The sequence below is a fragment of the Carassius auratus genome, chromosome 19 (genome assembly GCF_003368295.1).
Source record: "Carassius auratus strain Wakin chromosome 19, ASM336829v1, whole genome shotgun sequence".
Lineage (NCBI taxonomy): Eukaryota > Metazoa > Chordata > Actinopteri > Cypriniformes > Cyprinidae > Carassius > Carassius auratus.
In genome coordinates this window covers 10510724-10528596 of record NC_039261.1, presented here as the reverse complement: position 1 = coordinate 10528596, position 17873 = coordinate 10510724, and the positions used below count along the sequence as shown (strand labels likewise).

Genomic DNA, 17873 nt, shown 5'->3' with positions numbered 1-17873 from the left:
TTCAGTCCCAGCTAGTGCAAGTGACTCTGGTGTTATTGCACCTTGCAACCAATCCCAAATCAACAAACATACCACAATGATGCACGTGCTTCTTACCTCGGCCCCCTACCCCAGTTCCCTATTGCGTGAAGAATAGTGCAACCCTTGATAGCAGGGCAAAGTGATAACAGAGAGTGATTGCAGGTGGGTGCTGGATTAGTAAAGGAGAGCGAGACTGTATGAGTGAGTGCGAGCAAGGGAAAGAGAGAGAGGGGGGGGGAATGGGAGGTGCTGTATCAGCCAGGCTGAGCCAGGATGCAGTAGCCGCACAAGCAGCACGCTGAGCTGAGGGATCTATTGTTCCTCTGGCTTTTTTTATTTTTTCTCCTCCACACAGACCTCATTCTTTTCCACTGACCCAGAGAACACAGTGAAGAAGAAATAAAAGGAGGAAAAATAGAGGAGTTAGTGGAGAAAGATAGAGACAAGTGGATTACCCTTTCCTTGAGGAACCGCGTACAGAAGAGTGAAAGGGACAGTAACCGGCACACTTTCTCCTGTGCCGCATCTTCTTGTGCATATATCTCCTGCTGAGTGTGTGTGTATTGTGCGGGTCTGTTTGGCCAGATTTGAGACGTGTGGATCTATCTGGCCGGGCTGAAGCCATGGGGCTGGCCAGCAGGGCGGCAGGAAGAGGGGGCACTTCAGCAGGGGCTCTTGACACCCTCTTCAGAGTAGCTCTGCTCTTTTTTGGGCTTTGGGATGTCCAGACCCAAACAGTCGCCAACACAAAACCCACCTACATCTGGCAAACAGGTATGGCTGTTTTATCCAATCACAAGTCTGTGCTGAAAATCTTAATTGTTTTTTTTTTTTGTGCTCCAAGACAGGCTTGTGATGAGAAATTGATGTTGATCAAAATTAGATTGTCCCAGTGAAAGTACATTCACTGGAGGTTACTTTTAATAGACGATGGTAGCTATATTGTGCATTCAGGGTACAGACATTTTATAAATACGTCCCGGCACTTATTTCTTGTCAAAATCTGTGCTGTTGCTGAAGAGTGCTTGATGTTTTCAGAATATTTGGTATGTTCTTCGATTCACTGGTAACCCACCACACTTTATGAAATGTGTAGCTAAACATCCTAAAATATAAGAGGCATGGTTAGTTCTTTAAGGCAATCTTGAACTTGATTAGTGTGATTATGAATGGTGTGACAATAATTAAGCAAATAAATATCCATGCAACGGCTGTAAATATGCTTTCCAAAAGCAGAATGGTCAAAACGACTTGTAAGATTTCTTGAGAATACATTGCCTAGAAGGTTTGGTAGGTGAGTATTGGAGATGTCTGAAGTACCTGCAGAGTCATGCTCTGGTTAAGATTTGTGTTCAATGGAATGTAGAGCCAGGGGTCTTTTTCTCAGTTTTGCAAGTGAGTGTTATTTGGGGTAGTATCGGGGTGCAGATTTGTCATGTATGGGACATCACCGGCAGTGGAAGTGGGGGGTTGGAAGAGGCTGAAGGGGTTGAGTCTGTTTTGGGTACATGTTGGGATGGGGAGGGGCCGGTTAAACTGAAATGCAGAATTGGTTCTTTGGTCTGGCCACAGATCGATGGGTCATTTGGGCTGGGTCTTAGGCGGGAATGAATGGAGAATCTCTGGATCAATGAAGAGGGTGCAGTGGGGCCACTGGTGTCCTGCTGGAGTTGATCAATACACAAGCTTCACAACTGGACAGTAGTGAGATCCTACAGGATCAATGGTGAATTCTGAACACTCTGGTCTAACTCAGAAGTAGTCTGATCAGTGTGTGGGGTGCAAATCTGGAGAACTAGGTGTTCAAAAGACCCATGGATCCAAGAAATGAATGACAATTTCTATTAAGGGCACGCTATAAAACAGCTGCTATTTATTTGACACCAAAATGATGATGGTTTAAGGAGATGAGGTCAATTTTAATTGTCTGTCTGGCAAAGTGATTGTTACTTTTATTCTAGTATGCCTTCACATTGAAATGATCTGTTTAGTGTAGTGTTGAAGTGGTACTGGGAATATCATTGTAGTGTGGTGCTGTATCCTGCCCCCACTTCTGTAACTGAGAGCAGGAGATTAAACTGTGAGGGAGGACAAGCAGATTGGCTGAAGCAAGTTAACCTACATACAGCAAAGCCTCACTTTTGCATTTCCCATAAATACACACATAGTGAGTCCTAAAACTGAGACCAAGTGTTTGGCAAGTACTTGACCTCAGAATCCCAAGCTAGGCCATTTAAGCAAATCTCAAGCTTTTGTGGAAAGCATCCATCTCTTTCTTTTCTTTGCATCCAATTTTCCAATAATTTACTTAGTATTTTTTGTGCTTTGATGTGTAGGGACACACAGAGAAATTTGGAAGAGACTTGTACAACAGTGTCAGCCTATCTGCAGGGCTCATATGGGACCAAATCCATTTTTTTGATGAGAGCACAATAAATTTTGTGGCTATGACAAATGGCCCTGGCTGTGTGCACCATTCAGTACAGAGGCTGATGTTCACCAGTCAGCAGAGTGTTTATTGTAGGAAAAACAAGTTTCTTTAGTTCCCCTTGGATGTTCCTAAATAGAGATGGGTGGTGACCGCACTTTTGACACTTTAATTATTATACAAAACATAATTTCAGATTTATTCAGATGTAATACATTTTTGATGTTTTGAGATATGTACCTTGACAACACAACATTTAGTTCTCAAAACAACTCGAAATGAGTGGCTTGTGTAAAAAAATAAATACATCAACACCAAATGTGACCACCATTATTACATATCAATAACCTATTGGGTCACCAGAAGGCTGCTCATTTCACATTCAAACAGTGCATTTCTGAAAGGCACAGCAGCAAGAATCTCTTTAATTTTAGACTCATTTTAGTAGATGGAAACCTGCAAGCTGTCAATCATCTATAATTTATTTCAGTCTTGAAGGTTTTGACAGTGCAGTTTGTATGTCCCTGTTTTCGGGGCTATGATGCTGTATTCAAAGAGTCTAGGGAAGTGTCTGGCCCAGTTTATTGCCTTGTATCTTCCAATTTTACACTGTAAACGGTACCACTTTTTTTCACCATTGCTGTGAAGACCATATTGGGATCAAAACTTAATTTTGTAGAGTTTGTTGAAACAGCCTTGAGTTTTGATGCTGCTTTGCACAGTGTGTCATTTAACTGTATTGCTTTCTCGTCCTGGGGTTTACCTCTGTATGACCCTCACTCTCTAGGGCCTCTATGTGGGCCATTCTCTGCCCTACAGCTGCCTGAAATAACACATACACGCTGATCTTAATCGACAGGGTTGAACTCTCTCCCTGGTCAGCACTGAGCATAACAGTGGCATACATGTGGGAGGAAGCCCGGAAGGACCCTTCCCCCATTCACCCCGCCCATCCAGTCCAGCAGATGAGACACCTTTTATTTGTGTGTGAATCTGCGTTTACTGCCACATTCACTAATGTCCACCCCTTCTGTTTCCTTCTTTCAGCACCTTTCAACTGTTTCTTCAGCATTCTTTTCTTTAGGTCAGCCTTTGACCCTGTGGTTAAAAGGGTCTTGGAAGGGCATGTCAGTGCAGGAGAACATGCGGGATCTATCGGTGGCAGCAGGCCAAGTGTCAAACGGTTAATTCAAACATTTTTACTCAGTCAGACTTCAATACCAAATACGCCACCTGAGGACTGCGCAACAAGACTCTTTTTAGACCCTTGGATCCTGGGGAGAACGCATCCATGTGCATCTTGGTTTCCTCAGTGTCTTCTGATATGGCTAATTGTGGAGAAAAATAGAGGAGGAAAACATATGGAAGTGTGCAAACATTCCCTAGGCGATCAAGCTTTAATTATGCCCAGCCATCAGCCTGAATTGTGCGTGCCGAGTTAGACTCAACCATTATGAGGAGGGATGAAATGGAGTTCGCTTTCAGATTCATCAAGTGCCAAATTGCTGCTGCTTGTTTGGTACTGTCAAGTCCTTTACTTGAGTATGGTCCAGCTGCTCACAACAACCTGCATGACAAGTACCACCTACCCGGAATGGTCCGCCTCACACAATGAGCCTTGTCACATGGCTGTTTAGCTGTCTTATGGTTTTTGTAATTTTCAACGCATCTCCTCTTTAATTGTGTGTATCAATGTTCTCAGTCATAGCAGTTTTGTGCTAGGTCATCTCCTCCCGCTGCCGTTTGCCGTTTCTTTAGGTTAGCATCTGTGTGCTCCCTTGCTCTTTTCTTCTTCTTTCGTCCTGGAGAGCGAGGGGAGAATTCTGATAAGTGCTCGCCAAAAGATGACAAAAGACAGACTGTCAGCGTGATTTGTTCCACTTGCCCCCTTCTCTCTTTCCCTTTTCTTTTGCTCCCACATGCATGCTTGCTCCTCGCACACCTAATTAGTTTGCTAAGAATGGATTGCCGCCTCCCTGTGCGTGGGGGAGTGGATGTAATTACCTAGGTGTGTGGCGCAAACCCCTTTTTTTATAACTAAAGGCAGCTTTCTGACAGAAGATGCTGAGAAGGCACCTTCTGCTTTTTTTCTACTGACAAATTTGTATTTATCAGACATGGCATTTATTTAGATAGTCCGGGACACCAAAGAAACTGATCATGACTTTGAAAATGAACTCGAGAACTGCCCTTTGATTTCAGAGTCCGTCAGATAAGCTTGTAACTGATGACAGTACTAAACACATTAGCGGAATAGCACAATGTGTTCCTGATGACTTTCTACTCTCTCACTTACTACAGCTCACGTTCCAGCAATAGGCTGCTTAGCTTTTCTGAAACGTGCAAAGAGATTACACTCATTATGTTAAACCGCTTTAAATCAACACCTGAGTCACACACTTCCTGTCCAAGGCCACCTACGAATTATTATATAAAAGAGCCGATTTGCGCCTTTATTCTCACACCCATATATATATATATATATATATATATATATATATATATGCCAAATGCATTTCCTATTGAGGAAAGATGTGTTTGAGATTGTGGAAGTTACGGTGTGTATGTCACTTGCTCACTTTCTCATCTTTAACTATGTAACTGTATGTCTTAGAAACACGCTTGAGTGCCAGGCTTGTCTCTGAGGAGCTGAGCTGTGCAGTGCCATACTTTATTGCATAGCGACTTTTTTGATGAAGATATAAATAGCAGACAGGTTGAGCCATGCAGCAGCTGAGCTCTGGCTCTAGATCCGTGCTACAGACTCTAATAGGAGAGAGCCTGGTGGAGATGGGAGTGAAAGATGGAGAATAAACAAGAACAAAAAGACTGTTTGTCATCTTAGTTGATTCTTTGGTGGTGTGCTATATTTTCACTACACGCTTGGATAAACGCATTTGCGCAGATGATCGCTGTCTCGCACACAATGAAACACCTGCAGCTTTTGGCACGGGCAGCACAAGTTGGCACTGTAGCAGCAACTAAATAATACCTCTGATAGGTAACCTCCAGGTTTAGTTTTAATTATAGTGGCAGACAAACAAAATATCCTTATGGATGAATGAGAATTACTTCATTAACTATACTCACACACCCATTTACAATGAATTAACACACGCACACACAAATGCATGTGTCTGAAAAAAATTTTGTGTTCACGGTTGTGTTATTTATAATTTTGCAGTTTTGCACTTCTGGTCTTTCTTTCACTGTTGTAATGAGCAGAAGAGAACTTTTGATTTCCGCTAGGTTCTTTGTTGGGAGTCTGATGTGAAAGCTGAGTGTAATAAGGGAGTTTGGGTGTGAGTGGGACTTTCCTGTCGGTCTAATCAGCTAACCATAATCTGACCTTGCCTTTTAGAATCCAAGACGAGTTAAGATAGGATGTTTGGTAAAAAAGTTAGCCTGAATAGTGCATTTGGATAAAACGCTTTGGATAAAAGCATCTGCTAAATGCATACATTTATTTATTTTATTATTCATTAAGATAGAATGGCAAGTTGTAGGAAGTTTGGGAACTGTGAAGTATCAAGCTAGCTAACTATATGAAAAAGCCTCTTCACTCTGTGTGTGAGCACAACATCTGAATGTCAACTGGACAAAATCCTTTTTAACACTATTATGATCCTGAAATGCTGAAATATTTGTGTAGGCTTGCATAATTGCAACATTAACTTTACTTTTAAAACACAATTCAAGGTGTCCTTTTTTTTTTTTTTTTTTTTGCTTCAACCTCAATCAAGAAAAAATGTCAAATGCAAAACACAGTGGCAGAAGTAGCAGTATGTTGATGTGGAAGGTTAGCATCTCTCCACTCAAATGGAAGCTTGTCAAATACCTACTGATTCTGCCACCCACTCAACACCTTTTATTTTCACATCCACACACTTCACTTCCTTTATGCTTAGTATGCACATGTGTTATTTATAGTGGGGATGGGTGGGATACTTTTTTATCAAGGCAGATTCAGTTATTGCATAGAAAAAGCATCTCTATTTCTACAGCCAAAGCTTCTGTCATTGTGTACTGTCAGTTGTGATTTGGCACTAGTTTTCAGTTGTTTATTCATTATTGTGTTTGTCATCAGTGGCTGAAAGAATTTTTTTGTATGCATGTATATATTATTATTATTATTATTATTTTTTTCATGCAAACACATACCCACTCCACTCTAATCAAAAGCTAATTGATGCATGTCTACAACAAAGAGCTGGCTTGGCCAGTGCTTATAGGTGGATATTTTGTCATATCACTTATTTTTTTCTGATGTTTTAAAAACCTTGTAGAGATATTTCTGTTTGCTCTTCTTTGGGGAGCCTAAAACATAATTTTCTGCGAAAGAAAAGTGAGAAGACAAACATTTGTGAAAAGGGAGGGAACATTTTATCCATGTCATTTTTCATGGCCAGGACTGCAGGGCTTACTGTAAGTGAGTTACCAGGGACCCTCTATTCATCATAGTTACGCTGAGAACTCCCCGATGGAACTGCCTCCAGACTTCCGCTTTCCCACAATTACACAGTGCCTGCCTCGTTGCTTTTTTTTTTGTATTGAGTGGCTGAAAGTGTCCTGAAAGTGAAACTCTCTAATGTAAATTTATGTAAAATGATTGAATGAGCCCATCAGCTTGAAACAAAATACTTCTCTACTTGAGGATCTTAAGAGCCTCGTGTGACAGTATTGCAAGTGTTCAGAATACTTCACTGAGAAGGATATTGCTTCAGTCACATTTACAGTGCAGACTCCTGCATCTAATGCAGTCGGTGTATGAGTGGTTATGAGAGATGAAGCAAAATTGACAAGCAAATTTGGTGGAAAATTGGCAGAAAATGTCTGTTATTGTTTTCAAAATGGTTCAATTATTGGAATTCCACAGTAATGCAACAAACTCCTAATCTTTATGTATGCCTTGCCAGTGCTTTCACACACATGCACACACACTGCGCTTGTGTCGTTTATAATGCATATCAAATATAATGTTAATTCTCTAAAGAACTACATAAAGATGTCATATTTAAAGTACAGGAGATGGAGAAAATAGTCTGTGATAGAGAAAGAGACTATTTACAATAATCTAAATGGTAAGGCTTTAGACTAAGTCCAGCATTACTCATGTATAGATGCTCAATGGATTATAGATTAGGTTATTCAAAAACATTATCTACAGCATCCTAAGAAGATTTGTTATTATAGTCGATTGAACTACGCCCTTAATGTTTACTGTGTTTGTTGTACTCTATGCCTTTGATAATACTGGAAATGGTCATGTATATACTGGGTATGAGTATGTGTAATTTATCATTTCCCCATAGGCACACATGGACGTTTCCATAATATTCTCATAATCTCGTTTGCAGCATTGTGTATGAATCTATTTGTGGTTGTTTACAATGTCCAATGCCTCATCCACAGCTGTGGCAGCACACAGAGCAGCCCCTTGGATGATTCATGACTCACAATTGTCCTGTTAAATATGCTTTACTGGAGTGTTTTCCACTCACAACATGGAGTAGTTGTTGTACATCAGATCATTTTATAGTGTTTCTAAAGCATCTACAAGCAAAAAGCATTTTTGTATGGCTAATATTGAAGGTTAGGTTTTTAGATTTGGTCTCTACTAATTGCACAGTCCAATGCATCCTGTCAGGCACATAGCATGGCATCTTTCTCCAGTTTGCCAGCTCCTGAATTTAATTTGTGACATTGACATCAAATGTGGTTTGCCAAGCTTGCACGCTGGAGAAAGGTGCCGTTCCTGACATGCTAGTCAGCACATTTCTGCAATGAAAAACAAATCTCTGTATATTGCGGTTAAAGATTGTTTTGTTTTACACAGCATTTAAACATGGTTATATTTGTTGTATCGTTCCAAATGTGATACTATTTAAAGATTTCAGAGGGTTGATGGAAGTGCATACACAACATGAAGTATTTGTTTTGAGACCACCCTGCCACAGTACCAAAAAAAAACATTGTAACTCACTGGAACTGAGAAAATGGCTTATTTTAATAGATTTGTTATGGTATTTTCCATGTTTTCATTGATTCTGAGCAAAATAAAGAGGAGCTGGTTTGTCACAGTGCTGATTATAGAAAATAACATCAGATTTCATTAAACCTGTTCCATCGCTTCATTGACAACTGATACAAAACTCGTCTGATTATAGTCTGAGACAAGATTTTGCTATTAACTCTGTAAAAAATGTGTAGCCAGTGCCTTTGTATGGCAGTGCCATGCACCCTCTCCATCTGTCTCCTTCATCCATTTCTTTTTTGCTGTCCTCTGCAGACATCTGCCTTTCCACTTCATTTCCCCACCAGTCCTTCTGCAGTCACCCTCGATTCAATATTGGATGTTGTTTTGCTGCAGATGTTGTCTTGAAAAGGTTCCTAGAATCTGCTGAACTGAGACGTGTTTCGTTGTCAGTTGTCAACGAGGCGATGGAACGGGTTTAATGAAATCTGATGTTATGTTCGGGACAACACTCATCTCAATAGGGAAATGAGGGCATACAAATTAAGGTTGATGCCCATGGCTGGAAAACGGTGTGAAGTTGATTGTTTACGGTGAGGACTGGTGAATAAAGTCACCATGGTCTGTACAGTGCCCTTATCTTTAAAGTGATGTAGTTTATCTGTTGAAGTCTAGGCAAACATGACAGAGGCAGTTGTTTGGCTTTGTTTTCTCCCATGCTCTTTGAACAAAAAGGCAATCAGGTGTTTCAGTCGCCGAGATTTTTCACTATACACACTTAAATGTCAGACATTTGTTGTTATTGAATTACATTCGCTGAGTGCATTTTGTTATCAAGCACTTTTTCCTGAAAGTATAATCAGTCATTGCATACAGCAGTGTTGGCTTCAGTCCATTCAGGAGCTTGATTGCTCAACTGTGTGTGGTTGAGCTCTGCTCCCTCCACATTTCCTCAAGAGCAGCACTGGATGATTCTCTCCAGATCTGATCATCAGCATTCAGGAAGTGTTTGTGTGTGATTGATGCAAGCCGCTGCCACACTACATAGTGCCCCTTGCCAGCTGTAGCCCTGATGGTTTTGGAGGATGCAATGAAGCACGGGATGACTGGAATGTTGGAATGAGGAGATTCATGTATGTGATGAAGAATCACACATAATATTTTCTGGCTGACATGACTGTTGTCTTGATTATTTTTCAATAATAGATTAGTAATAGATAGATAATAGATCGTTTTTGCACATGCACTGTTTGAGGTTTTTTATTTTTATTATTATAAATGTCAGATAAGGGAGTATTATGAGATGAGCTAGTGAGTACTGTTTGTTTGCCCCAAATAAGGCAACCTGACATATGTAATAGAAAACAGGCCATTGATATGACTGAAATGAATTATTTTATTTTAATACATAAATACAAAAAAATAAGAGTGTAACATTATATACACAAACACTCATGTGTAATTTTCATTTCGTTAGAGGCTACTTTCTTATGAGGACGACAGTGCACATTTAAAAAGAATGCGCAGTCATAAAGACAATCTAATGTAGGCTATCTGGGAGTAAACACTTATTTATCTGAAAACATTTGTTGTTTTTTGTCTTTTGTTTTAATTTGTTTTGTTTCTTTTTGCTTGGATCGTTTGTTTTTTGTTAGTTTGGTTGATTTTTGTTTTATTTATTTTGCACGTTTCAAGCTGCTGTAACAGTATAGGGACCAATTCTCACTATTAACTAGTTGCTTAATAGCATGTTTATTGTTAACATATTGGCTATTTATTTGTACTTATAAAGCACCTATTCTGCATGACCATATTCAATATCCAAACTTAAAAACTATTAATAAGCAGCAAATTAGGAGCTCATTGAGGCAAAAGTCATAGTTAATGGTTTGCTGATAGCAAGAATTAGACCTTAAAAATAAAAAGTAACTGAAGTTGATCCTCATGACATGCACTGCATTTTATAAATAAAAACAAATAAAGTAAAGTAAAGTAAGTAAATAAACAAATAAATAAAAATACAAAAATACACGAAAGGAAGCACTTTGAAACAAGAATGAGGTCAGCCAGTCATGGACGCACTTGTTGGAAAAGAACATTATGGTGTAATACGGATGGTTAAATTCACAGGGATGGACATTGTAACGCTATTTCAGTCAGACCCTTTCACGCAGAACATGGACAAAATAATAAAAAATCTTGTTATAAATGTTTTGTACATAGAGTGAGCAATCAGCAGAGAGAAGTGGAGCTGCGCTCACTAAACACCCATCATCCAGTGCGGCGGGAGAGTTGGTGCGTGAGTGATGAAGTGTTCGCCGCTCTCATTACAGTGGGACACAATAACACAGCCCTTCTTTTCGCCTTCGGTTCTCTCCATGCCACTGAATACAATTCCAGCTGTCCTTCATTTTAATGGAACAGCACGGACAGCCCAAGAAAAATGAAGTCTACATACTACATCAGATCTCTCATTGTCAGAGAAAAACCATGGAGAATCTAAAAGCCAATTTTAAAGGAAGAAATCAAACAAACATGAAACAAACTAGACAACTGTAGCTCAATCAGCCGTCCATTTCTCTCCTTTGAAGGTCAGTCTCATTAAAAAGGAAAGTAAGCAAAAAAAAAAAAAACTGTGCAGCATCAGCAGAACTCAGCAGGAAGAGAGAAGGTGATCCCTGTTTTTGTTTTTTTCCCACCACATTCACCATCCCATAGTCTGACTGGAACAGCAGGTGTCCTACTATAGATGCAGTTTGGAATTTCCTTTTTATGTGCGTAGGTGAGAATCTTTGTGAGAAGTATCTTTGAATCTTTCTCTTGATGAATGACAGTTTATTCTGTGCAACTCTAAAAAGAGGTTATTCTCTAGGATTCATTTAAAGTCAAACTTCCATACATTGTTCAACAATCTTGTGTTTTTACTATTTTTATATTATTATTATTTGTTTGTTTTTAATGGTGGGGTCACATTTACTGGAATTTGGCCAGTAGAGACTGTTTTTGTTGTGGCCGCCTGTAATAACAATAATAAATTACTTTATTATTTTAGTAGTAGTCTCGCGAGTCTTCAGTCTGAATGTCTAGAATCTATGGTAGCTTTCAACGGGCAAGGCTGTTTGACCGACATGTCAAACAACCAATCACATTTAGTTTCATTCATCGTCACGTTTCGAGGAGTGGAAATGTCGCCACAATAACAGATCGTTGTGTAAAACTCTCTGACATATTTTAAAGATTCTATGCCACAAACTTTAAATATTTGACAAAATTTTGAATATCCAGAGTTTAGTTGATCCTGATAAGTGCCCGTCACCACAATTGTAAACTCGACAGCTTTTTTCTTTCGTGAGGGGGTTTGGCGCCACAGCATTTTTGTTTCCAGGCGGGAACGTTAAAGAACGCTACACACGTCTCCCAGAAATCCTGTATAATTCAACCAATCCGATGACGACTCCTGAAGTTTTTCCACTTTTGTGTACCATATATTTACATTTACATTTATTCATTTAGCTGACGCTTTTATCCAAAGCGACTTACAATTACTATATATGGCAGAGGTCGCACGCCTCTGGAGCAACTAGAGGTTAAGTGTCTTGCTCAGGGACACAACCCGGGTCTCTCACACCAAAGGCATGCGTCTTATAAACTGCGCTAACACCACCCCATATATATCAGATGTCTAGCCAATGGTCCGTGGGCGTGATGTCTGAGGCTGAGACAATTTTAGTAGTAGCAGCTATCATAATAAAAGTAATATTTATATTATTGTAAGGAACAGTCTACTGAAGGTGAGTTTAAGAACTCGTGCAGTTTATTCAAAAGTAATCTCAAAATACAAACAATGACTTGACATGAACAGCATGTTACAATTATTATATAATTTGTTTTGTATTTGCATTATTATTGGTAATAATTCACAATAAAATAATTATAAATATGTATTACTTTGTTAAAAAAAATAATAATAATTTTAGCATCACAATTTTGTCGCCCTTGGAATTTGTAAGGTTGGGTCTGACATTTTTATTAAAATTAAGTCATTCTCATATTCTTATTCTATAACAACATATTTATAATTATATAATAATAATAATGTCTAACTTTTTAACCTCATTTCTTGTACCATCCAGTTTCATAATTTCATTCCAGATTGTCAAAATGTGATGTTTTCAGAATATCTGGGGTGCTTTGTATGTGATACAAAGTCTAATTTGAATGTTTTGTTGGGCTCTAACATATATGGTCTCCAATCTAAGGACAGACCCCACAAGTTCCCAACAGTAATGCAAAATACATCACTAGAATTGAATTATCACCCAGTTATGACCATATGCACACAACTCACTGTGAGTGTGTTTCAAACCTCAGAGGAGATCTGGGATTCAGTCTCTCTCCTCTGCTGCACTCTCCCAGCTTTGATCTTGGGATGCTGTACAGTTGAACACATCTCAATGAGGCTTTTACCATAAATTGCATCCAGTCACAGCAGTTCTGACATGTTCATGGCAGTGCACCACCTCCTCTCCATTTCACTAACTGCAGCTGAAGTAAAATACACCACTGAGTATGTATCGTGTCTGAAGCAAATTTAAGATTTACACAGGTAGTGTATTGATTAGATGGTACCTTACGGATGGTCTTGTGTCTGAATGAGAGACAATTCTGGCATTCATGTTCCAGTGGAAAAGTTTTTGTTGTTTCAGCAGCAAAGGGATGGATTGATGCCATTGGCTCTGAAATTGAATGTCTGATAAGTACGTACTTTTAGTTGTGCATTTGTATTTCAGTTTATCCTTAAGCAATTAAATGCCATATAATTGCACCCGTTGATGTTAATTAGATAGAAACAGGAACGCAGAATAGCTGTGATTTGAGAGAGAGACAAAAACGAGGTGATTGTGAGCCTCTCATTTGCATATTGAGGACATGCTATTGTATGTTTTCAAATACTAGAGGATTCTGCACTTCGTATTGTCTGCTGTATGTACTATACTGTATTTGTATGAAATTGTATGCTTCTCCAGAGGAGATACTGAAACGTGATCTTGACTATACATTTTGATATTCTTTGTTTTATTGCCCTGTCTGCCATTTCCATTAGGGTCAGTGAAGCATTGTAAGTTGAGGCTGCAGAAGCTATTTCCCTCTTCAGGACATGAAATGACACTCTAGCATTAAATATTAACGTTGGTTATTTTCTGACTGTCACAGTGGCCCTTTTAAAACCAATTTGTCCGAGCATGAGTTTGTCATCGAATCCCGATAATGTCAAAAAAACTCTCCGGCTGAATGCAAGGAAGATGACTCGGAAAGCCGCTCTCGGCCAATAATAGAGAAAGCAGGTCTTTGCTTTATGCATTGTGTGAAGAGATAAGATAATCAGATGAAAAAAAGCGTTTGACTTGTCATGCTTGACAGTTTTTACATTTTTACTATTCAAACAGTCCTTTAATAAAAACAGTGTCCATCTTCCAACAGTCGGAGAGGAAATGTCAGGGATTTCTTGGCAGCATTTTGGAATGTAAATTATCTCCAACACACTTTAAAAAGAAATAATAAAATATTGATTCTTATAGCTTTAAACGTGTTATCCTCATTGAATCATTTCATTGCATAACTGGCATCTCAGTGTCTAGATTAATTTAATATTTACTGAAAATACATGGTTTGCTTATTTTTATTTAAATATTCACTTTGACGTCCTCCACAGAAAAATAAATAAATAAATAAATAATGAATGCATCCAAACAAACATTATGAGGGGTAGACAAATCATCATGAGGGGCTGGCGGACATCTGGTGCACCATTCTTCCAAAAATGGGTTACTGAACATGAAACAGTTACAGCATATGAAAGCCTCTAAAGTCTGGTTGAAAGGAATAGATTTCTGTAAGTAAATAAATATTTGCCTTTTATCGAGGATTCTCTATATTCATGACATTTTTTTTTTTTAGATGCAGTGATTTGAGTGTTAGTTAATTGTATTTTAGGGATAATATTAGTAATGTAGTAGTAGGGTACTCTTATAAACATTTATCAATATTATTATTCTTTTTTTTTTTTTTTTTTTTTTAAAGATGGTATTAGTAGTATTTGTTCTCTGTTGTTAAAAGTGAGAGAAACAGAAGGAGGGATTCAAAAATGTATTAATATCAGCTGTGTGGTTCATAAGTGTATAATAATAATGATGATGATAATTCTGAAAAACACACAGGAATGCATAAAAAAGAAATGTATGTATTCTTTTTAAAAATATATATATTTCTAAATAATGTTTGCTTTTATGAAGATAAAGCAAAGATTAATTTCTATATGAAGCATTCATGTGTAGATAATCCTGAGATTACTAAATCTGGTACTGTTGCATTCATGTGATTACCGTTATTTGAATACTGATTGGTTTCTTTGCTCACCGTCTAGACGAGATGTAAACATCCAATTACAGACCATTTTCATGGGCTGTTTAATGATATGGATAGGCGAATACCTAATAAACAAAGATTCATGCATAAGGCAGGGAAAACTAGGTCATCATTGGAGGGAAAAAAGCAATGAACCTGCAGGCAGCACCCATCCATAATCCAATCTGGTGCTGACTTCTGCCTTCACTAACACACATTTAAGCTCTCATGAAGTGTTTATGGATTATAGCATCAGTGCTCTGCTGGAATCTAGTCATATCGCAGAGTGCTGAGATATATGTTATTTTAGGAGCGCTAATATATATATATCATAAAAAGTTAGTAAATGCATATTTAATTATATGACGTCAATTCGTCAAACACGTTTCTCAGTTTCTAGTCTGATGATTTTGTTTTGTTATTCAGTTAGATCATCACAGTGTGCAAATTAGCATCTTGAGACATGCTGATATACAATAACATCAAATGTTTTATAAAACAATATGAAGTCTTTTCACACAACAGCAGTTTCTCTTCTTCATCCACACCCTTCATTCACATTCACACTGTCTTCTTCACCCAGCCCCTTAGATCCGCCTTCTCTGCATGAGACCCACAACCTGCTAATTCAGACACATCATTAAGCCTGGCACAACTGTGTTCATGCATATTTCAATAAAGGCTGTTGCTAATTCTTTGTTTTAATATTCCGCAGACAGCGGCATGGGACATTTGAACATGTTATAAGATGTACACATTGAGCGATAATAAACATGGCAGAATATATTCACAAAACTAAGAGGCAACTGAAAAATAATCATTAATGGGTAATGTAGCTTACAAAGTCGATTATAAACACATGCGGTGGGTTAAAAAAATAAGAATCCATCCAGAGTCCATCCATTAACATGTGAAAATTTCAGAATCAGATTTTGCACACACTTTTTCATAAAAAACAAAACAAATGTTTTCGATTTTGTGGAAGTTCAGTATGTATGTCTAGACATACGCTGACAACTGAAGTAAGCATAAACCAATATCCATATGCCACCAGTAACTGCGCTGATTTCTTAAATCTGCCCTGTTCTTTATATTCATGTACACTTTCTATATTTTTCTATCATGGTGGGAAATTTCTATTTACTATTGATTTAGGGTTAGGATGCATTAAATTAAAACTTACTGCTATTGCTATAGTAAGTGCATGTAACATAACGAGGACACTGTGAAATTGGGTATTACCTTTTTTATCATTATTATTTTTATTTTTTTCCCAGAGTATACAATTTTTATCTTCTTAAATGGGGAAAACTGTTTCTCAAGATTAAATGTAACAACATGTTTCAATTCTGCAATACAATCTGACAATAATCGCTCAAATGACGCTAAATATATACATATTTTTCAGGCTGGTTCAGCTGTTCTACAGTGAAAGCAATTATATGAGATCTTTTTTTTTTACTGAAAGGCGGATAGCAATCCTACAATTCTCAAATAAAGGTTACCAGGCTCTATCTTCCATCTCATCACCTTTATAATGTCTCTGCTTTTGTTTTTATAATAACATTCTCTTTCACCTAACACTTACACAGATTTCTCTGCATTTTTATTAGGACTTTATGTAGTACATTTATTAAGCTGGCAGTTGAACAATGTACAATGCACAGTTTAAGTGATCCAAATGCTCATTTCCAGGATTTTTTATATATTTTTTGCACTCGTTATCACCTATACACCCTTCCCCTCCTTCCCTTTCTTTTTCTTGTCTCTTAAGGTTGCCACCGCTCTCCCATCTGCTGTGTTTAGCCCTATTAGCATGAATGTGGATAAGGCATGTAGAGGCATCAAAGAGTCCCTAGTGACTGGCTCTGTTTTCAGCTTTACCAATTCCTTTGTAGTGCTCACATGCATACTGTTTTAATACAGATCCAAATATGCAAACCAAAAACTAATTATACACACATTCTAATGTTATAACTAATGCATTTCTGTATGCACATCACATACGTAAAATTCGCATAGATCTATGCTTAACATTTATTCGGAAGGTGCTCATTAGCAGTGGTTGTTTACAAAATGTCTGTACTGTGACACTTGCTAGGGAAGTTTTATTTGTGATTGTCTTAGTTTGTGTGTGTGACTCTGAGAGTGACAGACCCCCCCCACCCCCCCACCCCCCACGTCCCACATCCGGTGGTGTAAATGATGCCCTGTGGGTTTGCCAGAGAGAAGTGGCTGCTTCGCCCCATCTGAGGTGTGAAGAAATGGCACCATCTCAGAGCGCTGTTCAACCATACGGCCACCCTATCAGGCACCATACCAGGCCATATGCCACGGAATAAGACATTTCTATTTTTGCATTTGTTTATAATCCATCTAATCTTGTTTATTGCTCTTTTAGCTTCTGAACATCAGTATCCCAGATCTAGGAAATAATGTAGCAATTTATAAATCTTACTGACCCCAAACTTGTGAACAGTACTCTATATAAGCTGTTATCATTTACTCAATTCTGTTTTTAAAAACCCATATGACTTACTCTCTTATGCAGAAAACTAAGGAGATATTTATAACATTGTCCAAGCTCTTTTTTAAATGGTGACCACAACTGTCAAGCAAGATTTTCAGCCAATAACAACTTACATTTTGGTCTGTTCAATGCACACATCTGTCATATGACTTTAGAAGATTTTAAATATATAGTGCACACATTATTGTGGTTTTTATATAGGGAACACGACTACTTTTATGATTTTTTTTCATGCTGCTTTTTTGGAGCTTGACCGTCCCTGGTCCTCATTCACTTTCAATGGATTAGAAAAGAGCAGCTTAGACATTCTGAGAAGCATCATATTTTAGGCTCTATTAAAGAAAAGTTCCCACATACTAATACATACTAAAAAAACAAAGAGAATGAGACGAAAATTAGCTAAATAAGTTTACAAATAGATTTGAGCTCATCTAATGAAATTTCATCTAATGGTTTGACCCTTAAATTAAATGTCCTCTGTTATAGTAGTACTGAGGTTTATGTAATTTCCAGGG

At 38.1% G+C, this 17873-nt stretch overlaps 1 protein-coding gene across 2 annotated transcripts in view; it reads left to right on the top strand.

The window, feature by feature from the left end:
* The first annotated feature begins 201 nt into the window (after positions 1-201).
* The window catches only part of thsd7aa (thrombospondin, type I, domain containing 7Aa), a 97449-nt gene continuing 79777 nt past the window's right edge, over positions 202-17873 (top strand). Inside the window, exon 1 of one of the 2 annotated variants that reach the window (XR_003294454.1) lies at positions 202-795. Coding sequence is in view for 1 of the 2 variants with exons in the window: in XM_026288852.1 (XP_026144637.1) it covers positions 645-795 (151 nt within the window). In the remaining variant the exon portion in view is untranslated. The remainder of the gene's footprint in view (positions 796-17873) is intronic. The other variant, XM_026288852.1, reaches the window with a different exon arrangement.